The sequence below is a fragment of the Pectinophora gossypiella genome, chromosome 29 (genome assembly GCF_024362695.1).
Source record: "Pectinophora gossypiella chromosome 29, ilPecGoss1.1, whole genome shotgun sequence".
Classification (NCBI taxonomy): Eukaryota; Metazoa; Arthropoda; class Insecta; order Lepidoptera; family Gelechiidae; genus Pectinophora; species Pectinophora gossypiella.
Window position 1 is genome coordinate 1733690 of NC_065432.1, and position 22213 is coordinate 1755902.

A 22213-nucleotide genomic window follows, 5' to 3' on the forward strand; every position below is an offset into this window, starting at 1 on the left:
AAAAAAAGCAAAAATCTCCTTTCCGTAAAACACAAAACGAACGCCGAAACCGCACGCTTTTCCCGCCATGATATGATCATATGCAGGAGAGGACGCTTTAACGAAAAATGCAAATGGCGGCACGTCGTATAAAATGTCCGCTGCGTGGTCGCTGTGCGCAGTGCAATATTCCCACCCAGTCGGTGTGGTCACTCTAAAAAAATTCTATTATTTAGAAAAAATGAGTGCCCTCCTTATAATCGCTAGTGTTATCTTCATATTCTACAAGTACTTCACGAAGAAGACTGTAGTCAAAAAAGTATCGAAATACCATGCAGATACTGTGGCAGTATTAGATCAGGCCCCAGGGCCTTTTCCTTTGCCAATAGTTGGGAGTATACACTTACTGGGTAAACACGAATCGCCTTTCCAGGCTTTTACGGAGCTGGCCAAAGATTACGGGGATATCTTCAGTTTGACCTTAGGGTCGACTAAATGTTTGGTTGTTAATAATTTGGAGCTGATCAGGGAGGTTTTGAACCAGAATGGAAAATTCTTCGGAGGACGACCAGACTTCTTAAGATTCCACACTCTCTTCGCTGGAGACCGGAACAACTGTGAGTATTTTTTTTATTTGTTTTTTTTTTTTAATTACGTGTATTTTCCAGCTACTTTTCCCTCATTCAGCGTTTATCGCTATCGACCCACTAGGGTCGATTAATTCTTTCAAATATTTTTCCTCTCAGACGACGCCCTGAGCCGAGGTTCGCGCCCAACTGGGCACCCTCAGGCCTGTTGTCTTAAACGTTGTACCGGGTGAGAGCCTTCAGCGCTCCCCATTTGTCCGGCCAAGTAGTTAATGCCATCTGCGGCAAATGTACAATAAGTCACGGCAAAAAAAAACCCAGCTACTTATAAAAAGGTCGTGTAGTTTTTCCTTTCTTTTGACGTGACTTATTGTAGATTGGCCGGAAATGGTTTTAACTAATAGAGTATTTGACTGGGTCAAAGATAAATTATAAAATGCTCATCTAGAAATAGAAGCCAGTCTGGGATGACCAAAAATCAATCTCATTTTACTTTTCGACTTATTTTCGAATTTTATTTATGAATTAAGTAACAATGAGTACGACGTTTGACCGCTTTTATTGATGACGTCACAGGACAGTATTTCCATACAAACTCCAAAGAAAACTTTCGTTTTGACGTTTCCTAAAATTATCTCATTTGACTAGGTTGTCAAGATGCCTATTGTCCGGGAGCGCTGAGAGCTGTCACCCGGTACAAAATTTAAGACAATAGACCAGGGGCCTGTTTAATAAAACTTACAATTGTAAATTACAATGACAATTTGATGTACATTGCGGAGTGTGTGATCACGAATATTTTGCAGTTTCATATTGGCTACGTAATGAACATCAAATTGTCGTTGTAATTTACAATTGTAAGTTTTATAAAACAGGCCCCTGAGGGTGCCCAGTTGGGCGCGAAACTCGGCTCTATAAAATTATCGATCGATTCAATGAAGTTTTTCCAAATCGATAATTTGTTTGCCTAACATGCGTGCCACGTGATTTTTTTCGTATTTTGATGGAACGACACGACTTATTTGGGTTCACATATTGGCACCAATCGATAAAACGACATAATGATATCGTGTTCAAACGCGAGCCTATATTATTAAAAAAAAAAAACTGAATTCGTATTTTTGTATTTGTCAATTTGGAATACTAAACTGATTTTGATATACTTTGCACTATTCTTAAAGTTAATAATACTTAATCCAATAAAATATATTATTACGTAGGTACATATTACTGAATAAGATTTAAAAAGCGCTTTTTGCAAAACAAAATATTATTATGTGATTTTAACCAGCTAAAACTCCATTTCTTTCAATTAATTTTATTCCGGGTATGAATTAAGATCACAATTTTCAATTGGATTTATATTAGATTGTCCGAACACATCCGAATTTAACTTTTTAAAAAGGCGCTTTCATGGTTTTCACTATAAGGCAACCATATTATATAGGTACGTACCACCATCATAATTATTAGCGACATATCAAATCGAATCAACTTATTAGCGCGAACACATAAAAATACGAAAAGGTGGTAAAAATAATTTACAATACCGAATATTGCGGCACCAAAATTGAATATTCGGTTTTCGCGCCAAATATTCGACGTATCTACAAAAAAACATTCATTCACACAGAAATCTGTCACAGGTTTCATCATAGAATCCTGCTTCCTACACTTCCTACACGCAAGCTCTTTGTTTAGAGATAAGCCTACCTGTACTATTTGTTTTCTTAGTATGTTTCTTGTCTGTATTATGTATAATATATAACATAATTTCTTCAACTTACCAAAAAGTAATCTTATAATTTCTGGCCGTGCAGAGAAAAATAAACACTTTTTTCACCACTATTCACGAAAACTTTTACTTAAATTAATTTTAAAATAAATTTTTAACCTTTTTTTTCCACTTTTTATTTATTAAATCACTTTTTAAAACTAAATTGAAACGTTAAAGTAGGTATTTAAACTTATAAAAGATACCTAACTTCTTAATTTGAAATTATAAAATTTTAATAATAACTATTCAATGTTTACTTTTTTCTATTCTTTTTTTTAATTGAACACGCTAAGCGCAAAGGGTTAAAGCTACCAACAGCTTTTAGATTTCAACATCAACTGAAGTATGGTTTGTAACGCGCATGGCTTTACTGAGGAGGCGTCCTATGCCATAATATTTAACATATTACATACATAAACTCACGCCTATTTCGCACCGGGGTAAGCAGAGACTATGGATTTTCTTTTGCTTCGATCCTGACACACGTTTCCCTTTTCTAATGTACTTATCAAAATTTAGCTTCCTACTTTGAAAACTGCGAAAATTCCCTTAAATTCCACCATCTCATTTCACTTTGGCGGCAGATTTCCAAAAAAAAAAATGATGCAAGAAGTTTTTATTTGTCACAAATAGTCCGCATACCAATTTTTAGCTTTCTACATTGAAATTTAGGGAATGCACCAAACAAACTTCTACCCTCCATTTTAGGGTTAGAAAGAGACAAAAAATAGCCTATGTCACTCTCCATCCCTTCTACTATCTCCACTTAAAGTGAAAGACAGACATACAAACACACATACATTTTCCCATTCATAATATTAGTAAGGATATCTCGTGAACGTCAACACGACCCCGATACCAACCCCGCCGGCGTGGTCGACGATTTTCCTCATTCAGCTCTTATCGCTATCGACCCACTAGGGTCGACTGATCCTTTCAAATATTCTTCCTCTCAGACGACGCCCTGAGCTGAGGTTCGCGCCCAACTGGGCACCCTCAGGCCTGTGGTCTTAAACGTTGTACCGGGTGAAAGCCTTCAGCGCTCCCCATTTGTCCGGCCAAGTAGTTAATGCCATCTGCGGCAAAGCTACAATAAGTCACGTCAAAGAAAAAAGTATCAACAGTGGCTGCAAGTTGTCTTTGATTACTTGTGGCTCTGCCCACCCCATTAGTGACTACGGGCGTGCGTTTATGTATGTATGTATAAGTACGCACTTGACTTTGAAAGTGGGTTAAAAAATTGCTTGCCTTTTTTTACCCAAAATCCTTCGCCTCTAATCTGCATTGTTCAATCAGCAAAATCTATTTCCTTCTCTGGCAGGACTGTTCAAAATGCGGCCCGCAATTTTATTCTTACCGTCTTATTACAAAACGTCCGAGCTATGAGGCAAGTCCACAGATTTTATCGAAATTAATTGAACAATAGGCTAGATTCCAACTAGTCAAATCAGTTACTTTTTACTAAACGTCTTTTTTTTTTGACGTGACTTATTGTAGATTTGCCGCAGATGGCATTAACTACTTGGCCGGACAAATGGGGAGCGCTGAAGGCTCTCACCCGGTACAACGTTTAAGACAACAGGCCTGAGGGTGCCCAGTTGGGCGCGAACCTCGGCGCAGGGCGTCGTCTGAGAGGAAAAATATTTGAAAGAATTAATCGACCCTAGTGGGTCGATAGCGATAAGCGCTGAATGAGGGAAATCGTCGACCACGCCGGCGGGGTCGATATCGGGGACCTGAAGTGTCTATGGCTAGAGTGTTTTACTAAACGTCAAAACACGAAATTACTAAGTATGGAATTTGTATGAAAAAGCAACCTGTGATGTTATAGAAAACGGGACAAAAATTCATAAATAAGTTACTTAAAGGAAAACGCTTTTTGTCATTTTTAGATCTTTTTCTATTTAGTAATCAGAGTTTCATAATTTATCTTTGAGTTAGGTTTTTTTTGACGTGACTTATTGTAGATTTGCCGCAGATGGCATTAACTATTTGGCCGGACAAAGTTGAGTTAGGAAACCCAATTATATAATTCAAATTCAAAATATTTATTTCGGATACTAGTCCATATTTAAAGTCCACATAAAGAGTTGTCTATGAATTTTAATTATTTTATTATTTTATTTAATTATTGTCAAGTTCATATTATTATGTTGATTTCTCAGGTTGATTTAGTTTGTTTTACGCATGACAATTTTAAATTCGTATGCCAATTCTTGGCTGACTGTGCTAAGACCGATGACAATATCTTGTAACACGCAACATTCACAAATAAATATTTTTGTATTTGTATATTAATGCGGGCCTTCTTTTACCAAAGATTGGTAACCACTTCCATTACCCGTTTGTAATTTGATAACCGCACGAGTTATTGCATTTTTAATTGTTTTGATAATATGTGACACACATTTTACTGCGAAGTCGGCTAAAATCAAAAAGTGCGTAAATTATATCAAGGTAAAATTATTGAGTGAATTTCTACATAACAACATTAGATAGCATCACTCCTGCATCCCAGACAGGGTAGGCAGAGACATACAACATTAGAATAAAAACGTAATTATTATGGAGAAACTTCTTGAAGGTAAATTTAACACTTATCTCGCCAGCTATGTTTAACATACATATATAAATTTCCATCGGGGTAAGCAGAGACTGAGGAGCTCGGTCTGCGATTGTCGAAGTTAAGCAACTTTCGCAAAGGCTGGTCATAGGATGGGTGACCACAAAAAAAAGTTTTCATCTCGAGCTCCTCCGTGCTTCGGAAGACACGTTAAGCCGTTGGTCCCGGCTGCATTAACATAACATAACATAAACTGCCTATATACGTCCCACTGCTGGGCACAGGCCTCCCCTCAATCAACCGGAGGGGGTATGGAGCATAGTCCACCACGCTGCTCCACTGCGGGTTGGTGGAGGTGTTTTTACGGCTAATAGCCGGGACCAACGGCTTAACGTGCCCTCCGAAGCACGGAATCATCTTACTTTTTCGGACAATCAGGTGATTCAAGCCTGAAAAGTCCTTACCAAACAAAGGACAGTCTCACAAAGTGATTTCGACAATGTCCCCATCGGGAATTGAACCCGGACCTCCAGATCGTGAGCCTAACGCTCTAACCACTAGACCACGGAGGCTGTCGGCTGCAGTAGCAGTCGTTAATAACCATCAATCCGCACTGGGCCCGCGTGATGGTTTAAGGCCCGATCTCCCTATCCATCCATAGGGAAGGCCCGTGCCCCAGCAGTGGGGACGTTAATGGGCTGATGATGATGATTTGTGAGTATGTGTTAACTGGTTACTAGTTGGGAACTGGCCTACTTTATGGTTGACACTCAAGTTTAATTTAATTACTGGCGCCGTTTCGAATTGCACTTTTAATCATCACACTATCATTGTCCTATGGCTGTAACATAATATGATGCGATGGGCATTACGAATTACGACCCACGTTGGTGTCACCTTGACCTGCTCAGTAAGACTTTATGTATTTTTAACACTATCTTCGGCCTAGGCTTCAGGTATCTTATAACGGCGTCCGTGGTCCAGTGGTTGAGCATCACGATCCCCCGAGTTCGATTCCCAGTGGGGACATATCACAAAAATCACTTTGTGATCCCTAGTTTGGCTAGGACACTACAGGCTGATCGCCTGATTGTCCGAAAGTAAGAAGATTCGTGCTTCGGAGGGTAATGTGAAACCGTTGGGCCCGGTTATAACTTACTGATGTATTTAGTCGTTACATGAGTAATGTAAGTCATGTCAGGCAGGTCTTTGGCGGCTCAATAATTCCCTGACACCAGGGTTGATGAGGTTGGTATTCCACCTCAACAATACATGGTGCCGAAAATATTTAACGAAATAAAATTGTTAAGAGAGGATCCTAAATTAAGTGTAGGAATGTTAAAGTCAAGGCTAAGGGACACACTGCTTAGCGGAGAACTTCTCTAATTTAGTACCTAACGTTCTTCTATTTTATTTATGGTTTTTCTATTTTATTATTTATCTAGGTGAGTAGAAATTTATGTTTATTAGATAAGCGCATCTCGCCATCAAACGTAACAGTTTGGCGGGTTAATATTGTAAGAAATAAAATTGTACTTACCAATTTAACAATAAAAAAAAAAAACCCACACGATAAGAAGAAGAACGCTATTTATCGCGCGTGTTAAATTCGGGGTAACACGGTTCCTAATGTTACTAATTTTTGCCTTCCTACTGATAAATTCTGGTGTAAAAGAAGATATATTGACTAAGATTGAGTAGGGAATGTTAGGTTGGTTTGGACACATAGAGTGGATGAAGGATAATAGGATTACGAAAGCAGTATAAGTATAAAGCGAACATTAATGAAGACCTAGACGGACGTATATTGGCCAAACTGGAGATGTCCTTAGAAAAGGTTTATTAACACGATCTACTCTGAACCGGCGTGCGTGTATGAAGCGATTGATGAATGTGGAAGAAGCAAGCGTGTTAGGGTCGAAGCAAATGGAATTCCATAGTCTCTGCTTAGCCCGGTGGGAAATAGGCGTGAGTTTATGTATGTATGTATGTACTATTAATAGAAAGCTCGGTGAGGTGTGGGTGCTTAGTTCATCTTGCGATGGATGTGCCTCTGGCTTATGTTCAGTTTTCATTAGGATCATAACTTCATAAGTTTACTCCTAGAACTACAGTTTATTATAAAAATTTACATTCTATGTGTGTGAGAACATATAACGCAATTCCATCCCATATTAGGGTGAATATCAAAATGCCATGTTTGGTATTATTTTTTCGTGAAAAATTGGCTTCCGACATGAAAAAGCATAGTTCTAGCTACGAGGTAACTTGTTCCTCTAAACAACTAGACCTATCCTTTTTCATGTCGGAAGCCAATTTTTCACGAAAAAATAATATGAAAGTTCGCCACCAAACTTGGCACATTTTAATATTCACCCATTAAAGAATTACCCCATCTAAAGTTTCGATCCCAACTCAAAAAGTGGTTAAAGGGGAAGCAGTTTTATAGCATAAGTGACTTCTTCAGTTTATAAATAGGTTTTTTTTTCTTTTCTTTCTTTTTATATAGATAAGTGTTTTTGTAATATTTTCCAGTACTTTATGTAAGTAGTTATTATTGTATGTCACAACATGACTAAATGTGCTGAGCGCTATAAAGCTTTACTTCCATCGATATACTTACCACATTTATGACGATAAATTTTCATTTCATTTCATAAGTCAATGCAGAATTCTCATTAATGGCGGCCGTGAAATTATGTATAAAGGTAACGATGCATGAATCTTTTCAGGGTTCCGTACCCAAAGGTTAAAAACGGGACCCTATTACTAAGAGTCTCTGTCTGTTCGTCGTCTTGGGACCCCGATACCGACCCCGCCGGCGTGGTCGATGATGTCTCTCTATCAGCGCTTATCGCTATCGACCCACTACGGTCGATTAATTCTTTCAAATATTTTTCCTATATATGTGTGTGTGTAACATACATACATACAAAAAATATATATACAGCTACTTATATAAATAGTACATACAAAAAACCTAATAATAATCGTGTATTTCTGTTACCGTTCTCTCTCTCTCTATTTAAGAGCTGCGCTCTTGTCGGTGGAGTAATCGCCATTCCTCTCTTCTTCCCGCTAAAACCTTCACCTCCCGATACGACACGACCTGCACCTTCTCTTTTATTTGTTTCATAAATGTTCTCCTAGGTCTACCCCTTCCTCTCTTCCCTTCAATTTTTCCTTCTATAATGTTTGTTATAAATGTTTGTAGCAATGTTCTGTTACCGTTATAACAATAAATATTAAAAACAAAATAAAATTAACATTTAAGGGGGGCTCCCATATAGCAAACGCGATTTTTTTCCCCTCTTTCGCTCCGATATACCTACCTACCGCTGACCTACTGCTGTTTCCCTAGGCAATTCAAATTCAAAAATATCTTTATTTAAAAGGTAACTTAGTTACACTTTGAATCGTCAATTTTTACATAACGAACGTCTCATCCGCCTAAAACTTCTCAGCTTCTCACAACCTGTATAGCCGGGGAAAAGAAGCTGGAAGAAAAACCTCGGCATAGCGCCCTAGACGTTCTTAAAAAAAAAAAATATTGTTATACAATTGTACGGAACCCTTCGCGCGCGAGCCCCACCCGCACTTGGCCGGTTTTTTTACTACCCCCTGCTCGGTTAGTTGGTCAGTTAATATATTGGTTAGACGTTACTTAACATTCGCATACGATCGACGCGCACGCAACTGGGTTACAAGCTCAATAACAAACTATAAAAAACCTTCATGCCTGGCCAACTTGCAAAGATAAATAGCATAACAAAACAGGAATAGAAATTGTTTATTATGAAAACCCACGGCCCCCGTGGTCCAGTAGTTGAGCGTTGTGTCCACGAACCGGAGGCCCCGAGTTCGAATCCCGATGGGGACATATAAGAAAAAACACTTTGCGGTCCCTAGTTTGGTTAGGACATTACAGGCTGATCACCTGATTGTCCAAAAGTAAGATGATCCGTGCTTCGGAAGGCATGTTAAGCCGTTGGTCCCGGTTACTACTTACTGATGTATGTAGTCGTTACATGAGTCATGTCAGGGGCCTTCGGCGGTTCAATAGTAACCCTGACACCAGGGTTGATGAGGTTGGTAATCCACCTCACAACCCACACGATAGAAGATGAGACTTTTTTAGATTAATTGCATCAATGTAGCCTTTTCAGTTTTATGCCCAGCCAAGTAGTTAATGGCCATTCTTCTTCTTCTCTCGTGGGTTGAGAGGTGGATTACCAACCTCGTCAACCCTGGTCTTTGGGTTACTATTGAGCCGCTAAAGGCCCCTGACATGACTCATGTAACGACTACTTACTTACATCAGTAAGTAGTAACCGAGACCAACGGCTTAACGTGCCCATCTTACTTTCGGACAATCAGGTGATCAGCCTGTAATGTCCCAACCAAACAAGGGATCACAAAGTAATTTTCGTGATATTTCTCCACCGGGATTCGAACCCGGGACCTCCGGATGAGCCTAACGCTCAACCACTGGACCACGGAGGCCGAAGCATGCATAAAATATACATAGATACCTAAAATAAACACCTCACCATAAATTATTACGCCTACATCATCTTCGCATAAACTATGCGATTCAATGCATTCATATGCACCATGCATGCATGCATATAAATTCATCGCATCGGCACACAAATTATGTGCATTTAGATCATATAAAGTTGCATTCAAATCTTAATAGTTATATTTTTTCATCAAATACGTCCGTCCGAAGCACGGATCATCTTACTTTCGGACAATCAGGTGATCAGCCTGTAATATCCTAACCAAACTAGGGATCACAAAGTATTTTTTTGAAATGTCCCTATCATAATCGAACCTCTTTGAAGTCGGTTAAAAAAGAGCGAAAAACAAAACACAAATCTAATAAACAATTTTCATTGTCCACAGCTTTGGCGCTTTGCGATTGGTCGAATTTGCAGCTGCGCAGACGCAACCTCGCTCGCCGTCACTGCGGCCCGAAGCAGCACACAGACAGCTACGCCCGCATCGGTAGTGTTGCTACGTTTGAATCGATCGAATTAATCCAAACTTTAAAGCACATCACTAGACAATCTGACGCTGCGATCAACCTGAAACCTTTCCTCATGTCTTCTGCAATGAATATGTTCAGTCATTACATGTGCAATGTCCGATTCGATCCCGACACTGATTTGGAATTCCGTAAAGTCGTCGACCACTTTGACGAGATTTTTTGGGAGATTAACCAGGGGTACTTAGTAGATTTCCTGCCCTGGCTCGCTCCGTTCTACAAGAAACATATGGACAAATTGGCCAACTGGTCACACGATATCCGGTCTTTCATACTCTCCAGGATCGTAGAACAACGCGAGACAAATTTGGACACTGAAGGGCCTGAGAAAGACTTCCTGGACGGTCTTTTAAGGGTCCTGCGTGACGACCCTACTGTTGACAGGAACACCATCATATTCATGTTAGAAGATTTCCTTGGAGGACACTCTTCTGTCGGGAACCTCGTTATGCTTTGCCTCACAGCTGTAGCAAGAGACCCTGAAGTTGGCAAGAAGATCCGCTCTGAAATCGAAGGCGTGACCAAAGGCAAGCGGGCGATAAGTCTGCTGGACAAACCTAGCCTTCCGTACACCGAAGCGACAGTCTTAGAATGCTTACGATACGCCTCTTCACCAATCGTACCTCATGTGGCGACAGAGAATGCTGCTGTGGCAGGTTACGGCGTCGAGAAAGGCACAATCGTTTTCATCAACAACTACGAGCTGAACACTTCAGAGAAATACTGGGAGAATCCGGAGAAATTCGACCCGACTAGGTTTCTGGAACGCAGCAAAATCAGGGTTAGGAGGAATTCACAGTGCGACTCTGGCATGGAGTCTGATGGAGAGAGGACCGGGCCCATCGATAAGACCAAGGAGATGGAAAAGGAGGTCGTGTCAGTCAAGAGGAACATTCCCCATTTCCTTCCGTTCAGCATTGGTAAAAGAACGTGTATCGGCCAAACTTTAGTGACTAGTATGAGCTTTGTCATGTTCGCGAATATTATGCAGGAGTTTGATGTGGCTGCGGAGAATATAGAAGATCTTAGACAGAAGCCTGCTTGCGTGGCTCTCCCTAAAGACACTTACAACTTATACCTTCTGCCAAGGAAGCACTGAACTCAATTATTTATTGCTTTTTGTAGATAAATTCTCTCGGGTTTATGTGCGCTTAGGATATGAGTAGCTCCCATTTAAAGACGCCACATCGTTGCCCGTTTCACTTAGTGCCAAACGTATCGCGTCGTGCGCCATGTTCTTCTCGTTAGATGGCGGTTACCCAACTTTACTAGGCCATAGCCAATATGCCACGAACTAAAAAGAGATAGATTTCTTTTTTCTTTCTTATCTGTTCATTTTTGGAACATAACAAGGGAGTTTCCAATCAGCGTTCCCCAAAAACACGATAGATGGCGTTGTTAAGTTTTTTCTTCGTTTAAACTTCTAAGTTCATGGATAACAGACATATTATGCATCTTTTATCTTTGTTTTTGGGTATAAATGATGACCCTTTTTATTACACCAAGGTACAGTTACAACTTCCACCCATTATTATTCAGATCAAAATAAAGAGAAGCAATATAGGTAGCAATATAATTCTGTACATAATGTGATCCAAATATTAAGCAACAATTAGTTTTATATGTGCTTCTGCCATTACATTACATTTTTGAATAACTATGTACCCCAGCAATGAAAAAATAGGTAATTATCACGTTAAAAATGAACAACGCCATCTATCGTGTGTTTGGGGAACGTCGATTAGAAAATTTTTCATTATTTATCATGACTTATCATCTGATAGTTGTTTTGTGTTCTTAGAACATTGGAGATATCAATAATAGTAGCACTGGCCTCAATTCCTGCAGACACCTCCTAATTAATTTTAAGCTATATTTACCCGCCATTTTCTTATCCGCCGAAAAGTTTTTTTTTTTTGTTTTGGTGTTCCCCGAAGGGTAAGGCAAAGGGAACTATGTCCATACAGCCATGTCTTACGTATTCTTTTTCTTGATGATTAATGAAATGATGAAAGGTGATGATGATGAAACCTAAGCCCCCACCCTCGGAGTAGACTCCTACTCCGAACCCCGAACGAATTAACTCAAAAGTCCGCATAAACTTTCCAGTTATGAAGCGGCTTTCTGGCACGAAGCGAAAATAGGCAGATACACTTTGTTTATTGAATACTCCGATATAATAACACTCGCGAATGTCTTCCGACTAACTTAATGCGATCATTAACCACAAAACACCACTTCGTATCAATTATTCAGATCATTCAATGAAGAAAGCAACTGTCCCGTTCCCGTTTCCCGCCAAAAAGCCTCCGCCGAAAAGGAAAATGACGGATGATTAACAACTGTTATTTTAACATTTTAGGATAGGCAAAGGGATCATAGCCCATACAGCCAAGTCATATGTTAATTTTATTTAATATTTTTAAATTATAAAAGATCATAGAAGGCCGAAACCAAGTCTGGCGTATAATTTTTAAAATGTATTAGTAAATGAATACCCAGGCGAATAGAATAGGCATCTCGCTGACATGCAACCCGTTTGGCGTGCGCTGTCAACTTAATTCTGACAGGTTTTTGGCTAATATAAAACGTTGGAAGGGTTTTTTTTTAAATTACTGCCTAAATTCACGTTTGTTAAATAAATTTTATGCCTGTCGATTACCCGTCCCTTTCCCTTTCGGCGGATAAGAATGACGGGTATAACTTAAAATAAAATTAGATGGTGTGGACTGGAATTGGCAACACTGAAGGCATTAGCTTTGTTAAAAATTATCTCTCTCTCTTCTTGGCATTTATTATTCCCATCTGATGGTGGGGTCTGCCTTCTTCGTACTTCTCTTCTACTTCGCTCTATTAGACGTGTCGTTCTCGGAGACATTGCACATGCATAGGTCCTTTTTGACCACATTCTTTGTTAAAAATAATCAATTCTCAAAAAAACAATACCTTCTTTTGTTGTACCGTTATGAGCAATACCATGTACACACTTTAGAACCCTGTCGCACTATCATATTTGACATTTCATGAGACTTACGGTTTAATTTGTCAAAAAAGTTAATGTGACATGGTTTCAAAGTGTATACATATTTAGCTCGTGACCGTATCGTGTTTTAAACCACGGCGCAATGGTCGACGTGTTATGTGGCCACAGTCTTAGGTTTCGAATTATTAATGGACGAAATTAATTTATCATATCATCATCATCATCAGCCCATTAACGTCCCCACTGCTGGAGCACGGGCCTTCACTATGGATGGATAGGGAGATCGGGCCTTAAACCATCACGCGGGCCCAGTGCGGATTGGTGGTTATTAACAACTGCTAATGCAGTCGGGACCAACGGCTTAACGTGCCTTCCGAAGCACGGAGGAGCTCGGGATGAAAACTTTTTTTTTGTGGTCACCCATCCTATGATCGGCCTTTGCGAAAGTTGCTTAACTTCGACAATCGCAGACCGAGCGCGTTTACCGCTGCGCCACCGAGCTCCTCATTTATCATATAAAGTTATATTTTAGTCAATTGGCAGTAATCTGTGTTTTTTTTTTAGTTAGTTACTTAGTGCACTTTTAGCTAAAGTAGGACAGGGAATGGTGCTAATTCCTGTAAATACCATCTAATTTTATTTTAAGTTATATCTGTCATTTTCTTATCCGCCGAAAAGGAAAGGGACGGGTAATCGACAAGCATAAAATTTATGGAACACACGTCAATTTTAAGCACAAATCTAAACCAACCGTCTAAAAATTTTACACCCGTCAATAACCCGACACAGTTAAGTAGACAGCACGTCAAACGGATTGCATACCAGCGACGTACCTTTTGATTCGCCCGGGTTATTCATTCATTTACTCATTCTTCTTAAAATTAAGAGCTGTGAATCATCCGTCCCTTTCCTTTTCGACGGGTATGAAAATGACGGATATAACTTAAAATAAAATTAGGCGGTGTCTGCAGGAATCGGGGCCAATGTAGATGTTATTTCTTTTTATTAATAAGGAACTTTCCAGGTTAAGTTCCTCAAATACAATATAGATGGCGCTGTACAGATTTTTCTTCGTTTAACCTTCTCATTTCAGGGATAACAGACATAATATGCATCTTTTATCTTTGTTTTTAGGTATCAATGATGACCCTTGTTATTACAGCCAGGCACAATTACATCATCCACCCATTATTATTCTGATCAAAATAAAGAGAAGCAATATAGGTAGCACCATAATTGTATACATAACTAGCGACCCGCCCCGGCTTCGCTCGGGTGCAAAACTAAGGAAATAATGAAATTATTTACGGCATCACATTAAAAACCTCAAAATTATCAGTATTTCTCCACTATTTAATGGATGTTATTATTCATATAAACCTTCCTCTTGAATTACTCTATCTATTAAAAAAAAACCGCATCAAAATCTGTTGCGTAGTTTTAAAGATTTAAGCGTACAAAGATTTAAGCGTACATTGCGTAGTTTTAAAGATATAGGGACAGAAAAAGCGACTTTCTTTTATACTATGTAGTGATTGTACGGTACTAGGTGCACCGAACTTGAATTTATTATATTGTGGGTCCACTAATGCACTACTTCAATAACACGCACTGATTGTTACTGTTAATTAATATTTATTATAATTAAATTGAGGGGCACAATGTCGCTGTTCTAATAGTTCGTAGCAGAGAGAGAGACCCAGAATTGCCATATTAAAATATTATAAAAAAGTAAATTTGTTGGGTTGCCAACAGTGATGTGATCTAAATATCAAGCAACAATTATTTTTTAATGCTTCTGCCATTAACTACATTGTATTTTGGAATAATAGGCTAGTTTCCAACTAGTCAAATCAGTTACTTTTTACTAAACGTCAAAACACGAAATTACTATGGAATTTGTATGAAAAAGCACTCTGTGACGTCATAGAAAAACGTGACAAAATGTCGGACTTATTATTACGTTTTTCTTGATTAAAATTCATAAATAAGTTTAATAGAAAAAAGAAAATGTTTTTCGTTAGTTTTAGATGTGTCTTTATTTAGTAATCAGAATTTCATAATTTATCTTGAACCTGGTACACGACCCAATTATTACGTTAAATCTGTACAACCCCATCTACAATGTTTTTGGTGAACGTAGCCTGGGAAATTCCTCATTTTCTTAGGTATTCGTTTCGAGTAGCTTTTTTTTAGAAAGAATCTGACTTTTAGTAGACAAAAACAAAAAAATTAGTTCTTTATAAAGCATGAGAGTGTAGAAATTAGAGGATAGAGGAGTGTCGCGTCGCGCGATATATTATAAAACATATATATCGATCCACGCAGACGCGATATATTATCTTCATAAGAGAAGCCTTGACTGCATTTGCACTGCATTTTGACTGCATTTAGGATGCAGTTTGTATGTGATACATACCTGCGTCTGCTTTGCAACTGTTTTCTATTGTAGTCAGGTTACAGTTGGCTTCGGCCTCCATGGTCCAGTGGTTGACCGTTGGGCTCACGATCCGGAGGTCCCGGGTTCGATACCCGGTGGGGACATATCACAAAAATAACTTTGTGGTCCCTAGTTTAGTTAGGACATTACATGCTGGTCACCTGGTTGTCCGAAAGTAAGATGATCCGTGCTTCGGAAGGCACGTTAAGCCGTTGGTTCCGGTTACAACTTACTGATGTAAGTAAGTAGTCGTTACATGAGCCATGTCAGGGGCCTTTGGTGGCTCAATAGTAACCCTGACACCAGGTTTGATGAGGTTGGTACTCCACCTCACAACCCACACGATAGAAGACAGTTGGGTTGCAGTTGATTTGTAGTTGAGTTGCAGTTGAGTTACAGTTGGTTTGCAGTTCAAATGCAGTCAGAACTTACACATGCTTTTTTAATAGTTCGCGCCTTAACCCGAGGGTATCGCTCAAGATTTATTTATTCCTGAATACTTCATCTTATAGGTTATAGTTACTTTCGACTATCCCATGCCACATCAAAATCTTATTTAAAAAAAAAATCGCCGCATTAACAAATGTACAGAAAAAATGTTGAAAAAAAATTTTAAATGTGCACTGCAAAATGAAATTATTGTTAAAATAAGCGATTAAAAGTGTATTTTCTTTTTAGAAACGACTGCTTACTGTTCGAGGGATTATTGATTTAATTTTAGTGTTTTTTTTAAATTGTTGCACATTTTTATGGCTTCATGACAGTTTTTTATTTTTGAGATATTCAAATTTCGATTCGAATGGAATTTTATTTTATTTTGACAGTTCTCAAAGTAGTTTGGTCTCTTTCCTGTAAGTGATCGGGGAAAGAAGGCGAGCAATCTAACTAAGATACAGTTAATGAGTTTTATCTAACAAAGCAGGAAAATGTTATGTTACAAAATTCTGCGTAACATAACAGTGTTATGTTACGTAACAATACATAACAATGTTGTAATATAACATATTATGTATTGTGCGTTCCGGTTTCCTTACTCTTTGTTTCAAGCTCAAAGGTGTCAGAGGTCAAATCAATGTGCTATGTTAGTTTAGGTTTAGAAATTGAGAATTATGTAATTAAAAGCATTTACGTAAAAAAAAACCCACTGACTAAGCATTTCTTTAGTTCCTTCCGTTATTTTATTTTTAGTTTGCAAGTAGTTTTAGCACTCAAAGTTTATTTTTGTATGAATGTATGGCCAATGTATGTATGTGTGGATATTCCTAAATCTTGTTTGTGGAAACGCGGCGCGATTAATTCAAACATATAACGGTGTATGGAAGCGTTCACGCAAAAGCGTTTTCACGCGCGTTTTAAAGTTTTATCGCTCCACGTTTTTATAATCAAAACCTTAGATTTAAACACAAAAAATGTAAAATATATATTATATTTCAGGATATTATATAAAACAATAGTTTTGTGTAGATTTTAGATAACTTTGTGATCATTTAGTAGGTTTTAGTCACTGAAATTATAGAATTTGCAATTTGGGAACCAGTTATTTTATTTTTTTCTGCATCTCAAATACCCATACCCGTATTCCCATTTTTATCTTTTTTTTTATTTTATTTAAACTTATACAAACTTATAAACTAAAAACAATAGATCACATCAATAAACCCCAAAAGGGTTTGTCCTGATGAACATTCCGCTTTAAAATTACTACAATTAACTTAAACTATACCAATAGCAAAAGGTAAAAAAAAGAAAAAAGCCACGATCACCGCCCCGGACACTTCATACAAACAACCTCGTTTCACACAGACACTACACATTGACGTTATCGTACACGCGCATCTGTGTGTGTGACGTCTGACGCCATACGATTGAAGTCTAAACTGTGTTCGGGGGTGAGGTAAAGCTAGCACAGACGCTGGTGGGGAGCGGAGAGTTGCCGTTCTATACGTAGTATTATTCCTTATTCTATGCCAATAGTGACAAGGTATTTTGGACTTTCCGGCCAAGTAATTAATGCCATTTACGGCAAATCTACAATCATCATCACCAGCAATTCGAAACGGCGGCAGTAATTAAATTAAACTTGAGTGTCAACCATAAAGTAGGCCAGTTCCCAACTAGTAACCAGTAACCAGTTCACACATACTCACAAATCATCATCATCAGCCCATTAACGTCCCCACTGCTGGGGCACGGGCCTTCCCTATGGATGGATAGGGAGATCGGGCTTTAAACCATCACGCGGGCCCAGTGCGGATTGATGGTTATTAACGACTGCTAATGCAGCCGGGACCAACGGCTTAACGTGCCTTCCGAAGCACGGAGGAGCTCGAGATGAAAACTTTTTTTTTTGTGGTCACCCATCCTATGACCGGCCTTTGCGAAAGTTGCTTAACTTCAACAATCGCAGACCGAGCGCGTTAACCGCTGCGCCACCGAGCTCCTCAAATCTACAATAAGTGAAGTCAAACAAACCAATACAATCAGCTAGAAGCTGATGCCGTGGAGTTGACGTGGACATCCTCGGGGGAGACCTATGCCCAGCAGTGGGCGTCTTACGGGTGATGATGATGATGATGATGAGAGGCTGATGCCTTCTTTTAACCTTGTAGGGCCTATGTTAGAAGGCACCGCACTTCCGAAGTAAATAACAATAACATTATGCATTTTTTTATTGTTCTACCGTGCTAACACATTATTACTTAAATTATCATTTACATATATTACGATTTTAAGTTTTAGTAATATCTGATTTATTTTTTTTATATAAGTAGGTTATTTAAGATATTAAAATGGCAACACTGGGTACTACGTAAAAGTAAAAAAAGTGGGGATGCCAGGGTTGGATGGAAGGCCGGGGTAATGTGGAGCAGTTGGTTATAAGCTAGCGTTAAGAAAAGATCGTACGTAGAGTGACAGTGGACAGTAGATTTTTTTTGTAATATGTATTAATTAGATACCTAGTGGAGTGACGTCACACCAGGTGTGACGAATATAAATATTTGGGCACCATGTTACACTCGTCTGGCAACCTGGACACAAACATACAGCATCGGATAGCGGCAGCCTGGCTTAAATGGCGGGAAGTAACTGGTGTAACCTGTGACAAACGTATGCCCGTTAAGCTCAAAGGCTTAGTGTACAAGAGCATGATCAGGCCAGTCTTGACGTTTGGTAGTGAAACGTGGGCAGTAACGCAGCGCCAAGTCCAGACCATTCAAGTCGCTGAGATGAAAATGCTTAGGTGGATGTGCGGAGTGACGATGCTCGACAAAATCCGTAACGAATACGTGCGCGGCAGTCTCGGCGTACGCGACATCTCCGAAAAGCTACAAGAGAGCAGGCTCCGTTGGTTTGGGCACGTAAAAAGAAGACCTCCAGATTATGTGGGTAACGTTACAGCCAATCTAAACATACCAGGGCTTAGACCAAGAGGACGGCCAAAAACAAGATGGGCGGATGTGGTCAAAAAGGACCTGTGTATGTGCAATGTCTCCGAGAACGACACGTCCGATAGAGCGAAGTGGAAGAGAAGTACGAAGAAGGCAGACCCCACCATCAGATGGGAATAATAAATGCCAAGGAGAGAGAGAGAGAGAGAGAGAGAGAGAGAGAGAGAGAGATGCCTAGTGGAGTGAATAAACGATTAGCGGATTATAATTCTGGATTTTATTACACATACATGCAAAGGAGGGATGTGCCAGTGTGTATATGTGTGTGTGTGGGTGCGCGTGTACGTGCGTGCGTGCGTGCGTGTTTGGGTGTGTGTGTGTGTGCGTGTGTGGGTGGGTGCGTACGTGCGTGCGTGTGTGTATTATATAGAATTAGCCCTACGACATTGTCTTTGGGATCGGAAGAAGCACAAGAGATAACTCTAATGCAACCTCCACTAACCTAGCAAAATATCGTCAATATCATTATAAGATTTTGTCTCGATCCATATTAACACAGCCATCTTTTTTTTTTGACGTGACTTATTGTAGCTTTGCCACAGATGGCATTAACTACTTGGCCGGACAAATGGGGGCGCTGAAGGCTCTCACCCGGCACAACGTTTAAGATAACAGGCCTGAGGGTGCCCAGTTGGGCGCGAACCTCGGCTCAGGGCGTCGTCTGAGAGGAAAAATATTTGAAAGAATTAGTCGATAGCGATAAGCGCTGATTGAGGGAAGTCGTCGACCACGCCGGTCGGTATCGGGGTTCTGAAGTGTTTTGTGTCGCGAGCTGATTGGCTGCCTCTGCAGTGCTCCAGCAGTGGGGACGTTAATGGGACGATGATGAAGTAACAATATAAAATATAATGATAGGTAATGTGGAGAAATTGGCTGCAACTAAAACACCATTTTGATATATATTTTTATAAACATTGTTTTAAAAAGACCAATACCTTCTTTATATTGTGAAATAATACAATACTTCTACGGTAGGCCTCATCAGTTAGAACTATACAATTCACCTCAACTGAGATCGGAGTCAAGAAAGGTTGTAGTGATCAAGAATACTTCTGTTATTTCCGTGACATTGAGGTAGGTTAGTTACTTATAAATATTTCATATTTATTTATAAGTGAGTAATAATACAAGTAGCTATACTTCCTTCGGAGCGAGGGTCATCCAAGGACGTAATTTACCACGGTATAAGAAAACCAGGTATGCTCAAAGGTTCATCATATCCAGCTTACGACATCGTATCAACAGTGGCTGCAAGTTGTCTTTGATTACTTGTGGCTCTGCCCACCCCACTAGGGATTACGGGCGTGAGTTTATGTATGTATGTATGTAGGTATGCTCAAAAGCATGTTTTTACCACTACCGTAGATACAGCGCTTGATACAGAATTTGCCTTTCAACTGCTTTAAGAAAGTAGTTAAACAAAAACTTTACAAAAAAGGTTATTATAAAGTTAGTGATTATTTAGAAGATATGAATGCATGGGATTAACTGTCTGAGAACTGATATTAGGCAGCTAAATTACTCAATTGTATATCAATATTTTATGTTTATTTTTATTTTTTTTAAAAAAGAACGTCTAGGGCCCTGTGCCGAGGTTTTTCTTGCAGCTTCTTTTCCCCGGCTATACAGGTTGTGAGAAGCTGCAGTAGTTTTAGGCGGATGAGACGTTCGTTATGTAAAAATTGACGATTCAAAGTGTAACTATGTTACCTACTGAATAAAGATATTTTTGAATTTTGAATTTTTGAATACAAATATGCGGCGAAAACTTGGCGCTTGTTTCCCTTCGTAAACTTAATTCACCTGAGCTAATTCACCTAGGTGCATTAAACAAACTTTTAGTAATCTTTAATCACCAGGGTGCATTAAATTTACTTTTAAAAAACTTTATTCACCTTATTCACCTGGGTGCATTAATTTTTTTAACATAACATAAACTCACGCCCGTAATCGCTAATGGGGTGGGCAGAGCCACAAGTAATCAAAGACAACTTGCAGCCACTGTTGATACGAAGTCCAAAGATGGATAATTTTTAAAAGTTTGCTTTATTCACCGAAGTATTGAACCTTTTGATCAGTAATTGACGAATTTATACTTGAGGCCCAATTAAGCCTATTACATGAAAATATTACTGTAGGTCTTTTTCTAGAAATGGTACGTTAGACCTTAGAACCATTACTATGACTGGGTGAATAAAGTTTACTATTTATTTATATTACATGTCTTTTGTTTTACCACGAGCGATGCAGGTGATTAAAGATTACTAAAAGTTTATTTAATGCACCTTGGTGAATTAGCTCAGGTGAATTAAGTTTAGATGTTTGTTTAGTTAAGTTCATGATGGACTAATGTTATGGGCGATAGGCTGATCCCTTATCACCATAAGGTTCATCATATCCATCTTTGGAATTCGTATCAACAGTGGCTGCAAGTTGTCTTTGATTACTTGTGGCTCTGCCCACCCCATTAGGGATTACGGGCGTGAGTTTATGTATGTATGTATGTAATTAAGTTTACGAAAGGGCTTTGTTTAGCTATACATTCGTACACAGCGGTATATATGTTACGGCTAATACCCGAAGTGCGGCTACACCTAGTTATAGCCGGTTAGAAGTAGGTGTAGCCGCTTACTCTTGGTTAAACCTAGTACGAGCCGATTGTTTTCGGGTAAAACTAGGTCTAGCCTTCATCATGCCGGCTACAACTAGGTCCAGCCATTTCCTGTTGGATAAAACTAGGTCTATCCGATATCATTCCGGCTAGAACTGGTTCTCTATTTTTACTCATAAAATTTTATGTAATAATTTACCATGGCATAATGTTACTTGTCCTATTATTAGTTACGCATAATATTAATTCGTCATAACTTTTTAAGCATAATTTTGAAACTCATAACTACGATAAGCATAATAATTAATGACAATAATAATGATATATAAGCATAAAAACTATACTCCGAATAAGAAAAGTTTTGGCACAACTTTGAACATTTCCGAAACTTACTTTTTTCTTGGCTGCATTTGGTTCATGATTGTCACTTTTTATATTTTTTGACTCTATTTCATGCTGTTGGTCATCATTCAGTATACTTTTCGTGTGTAAGATAAACATGCTGGCGGCGTAGGCCGCACCCTAACCCACTGTTATGCCTTGTAAAAATTATGACAAAACACTATTATTCTAAAAAAGAATTATGGATACCTATTTATATGCGAATCAAATTTATGCCAACAAATATTAGTCCAAAAATAAGTTATACCTAACAAACCAGTATTCTTAGATGTGATTATGGGAAAGTGATATTATGCTAAAAAACGTTATGCAAAAAGGATCATGATAATTAAAATTATGACAAAACCATTTATGCATTTTAAGAGAATCCCG

General features: G+C 38.9%; 2 protein-coding genes across 2 annotated transcripts; both read left to right on the forward strand.

Moving 5' to 3' along the window:
- Window positions 1-220: 220 nt before the first annotated feature.
- On the forward strand, window positions 221-11187 carry LOC126379466 (cytochrome P450 307a1). The gene is made up of 2 exons (XM_050028226.1): window positions 221-596; window positions 9815-11187. The coding sequence occupies exons 1-2, from the start codon at window positions 221-223 to the stop codon at window positions 11053-11055; spliced, it is 1617 nt and encodes a 538-aa protein (XP_049884183.1). The 3' UTR covers window positions 11056-11187.
- Window positions 11188-18359: 7172 nt separating this feature from the next.
- LOC126379614 (uncharacterized) lies at window positions 18360-18996 on the forward strand. Its single transcript, XM_050028437.1, has one exon. It carries the CDS (start codon window positions 18388-18390, stop codon window positions 18946-18948), a length of 561 nt encoding a protein of 186 aa, XP_049884394.1. The 5' UTR covers window positions 18360-18387; the 3' UTR covers window positions 18949-18996.
- The last annotated feature ends 3217 nt before the right edge of the window (window positions 18997-22213 follow it).

Excerpts from the sequence above, each read along its gene's own strand:
- LOC126379614 (XM_050028437.1), top strand. The coding sequence starts at position 18,388 with ATGTTACACTCGTCTGGCAACCTGGACACAAACATACAGCATCGGATA.
- LOC126379466 (XM_050028226.1), top strand. The coding sequence starts at position 221 with ATGAGTGCCCTCCTTATAATCGCTAGTGTTATCTTCATATTCTACAAG. Across the intron at positions 597-9,814 it reads CGCTGGAGACCGGAACAACT|CTTTGGCGCTTTGCGATTGG; the intron begins GTGAGTATTTTT and ends CATTGTCCACAG.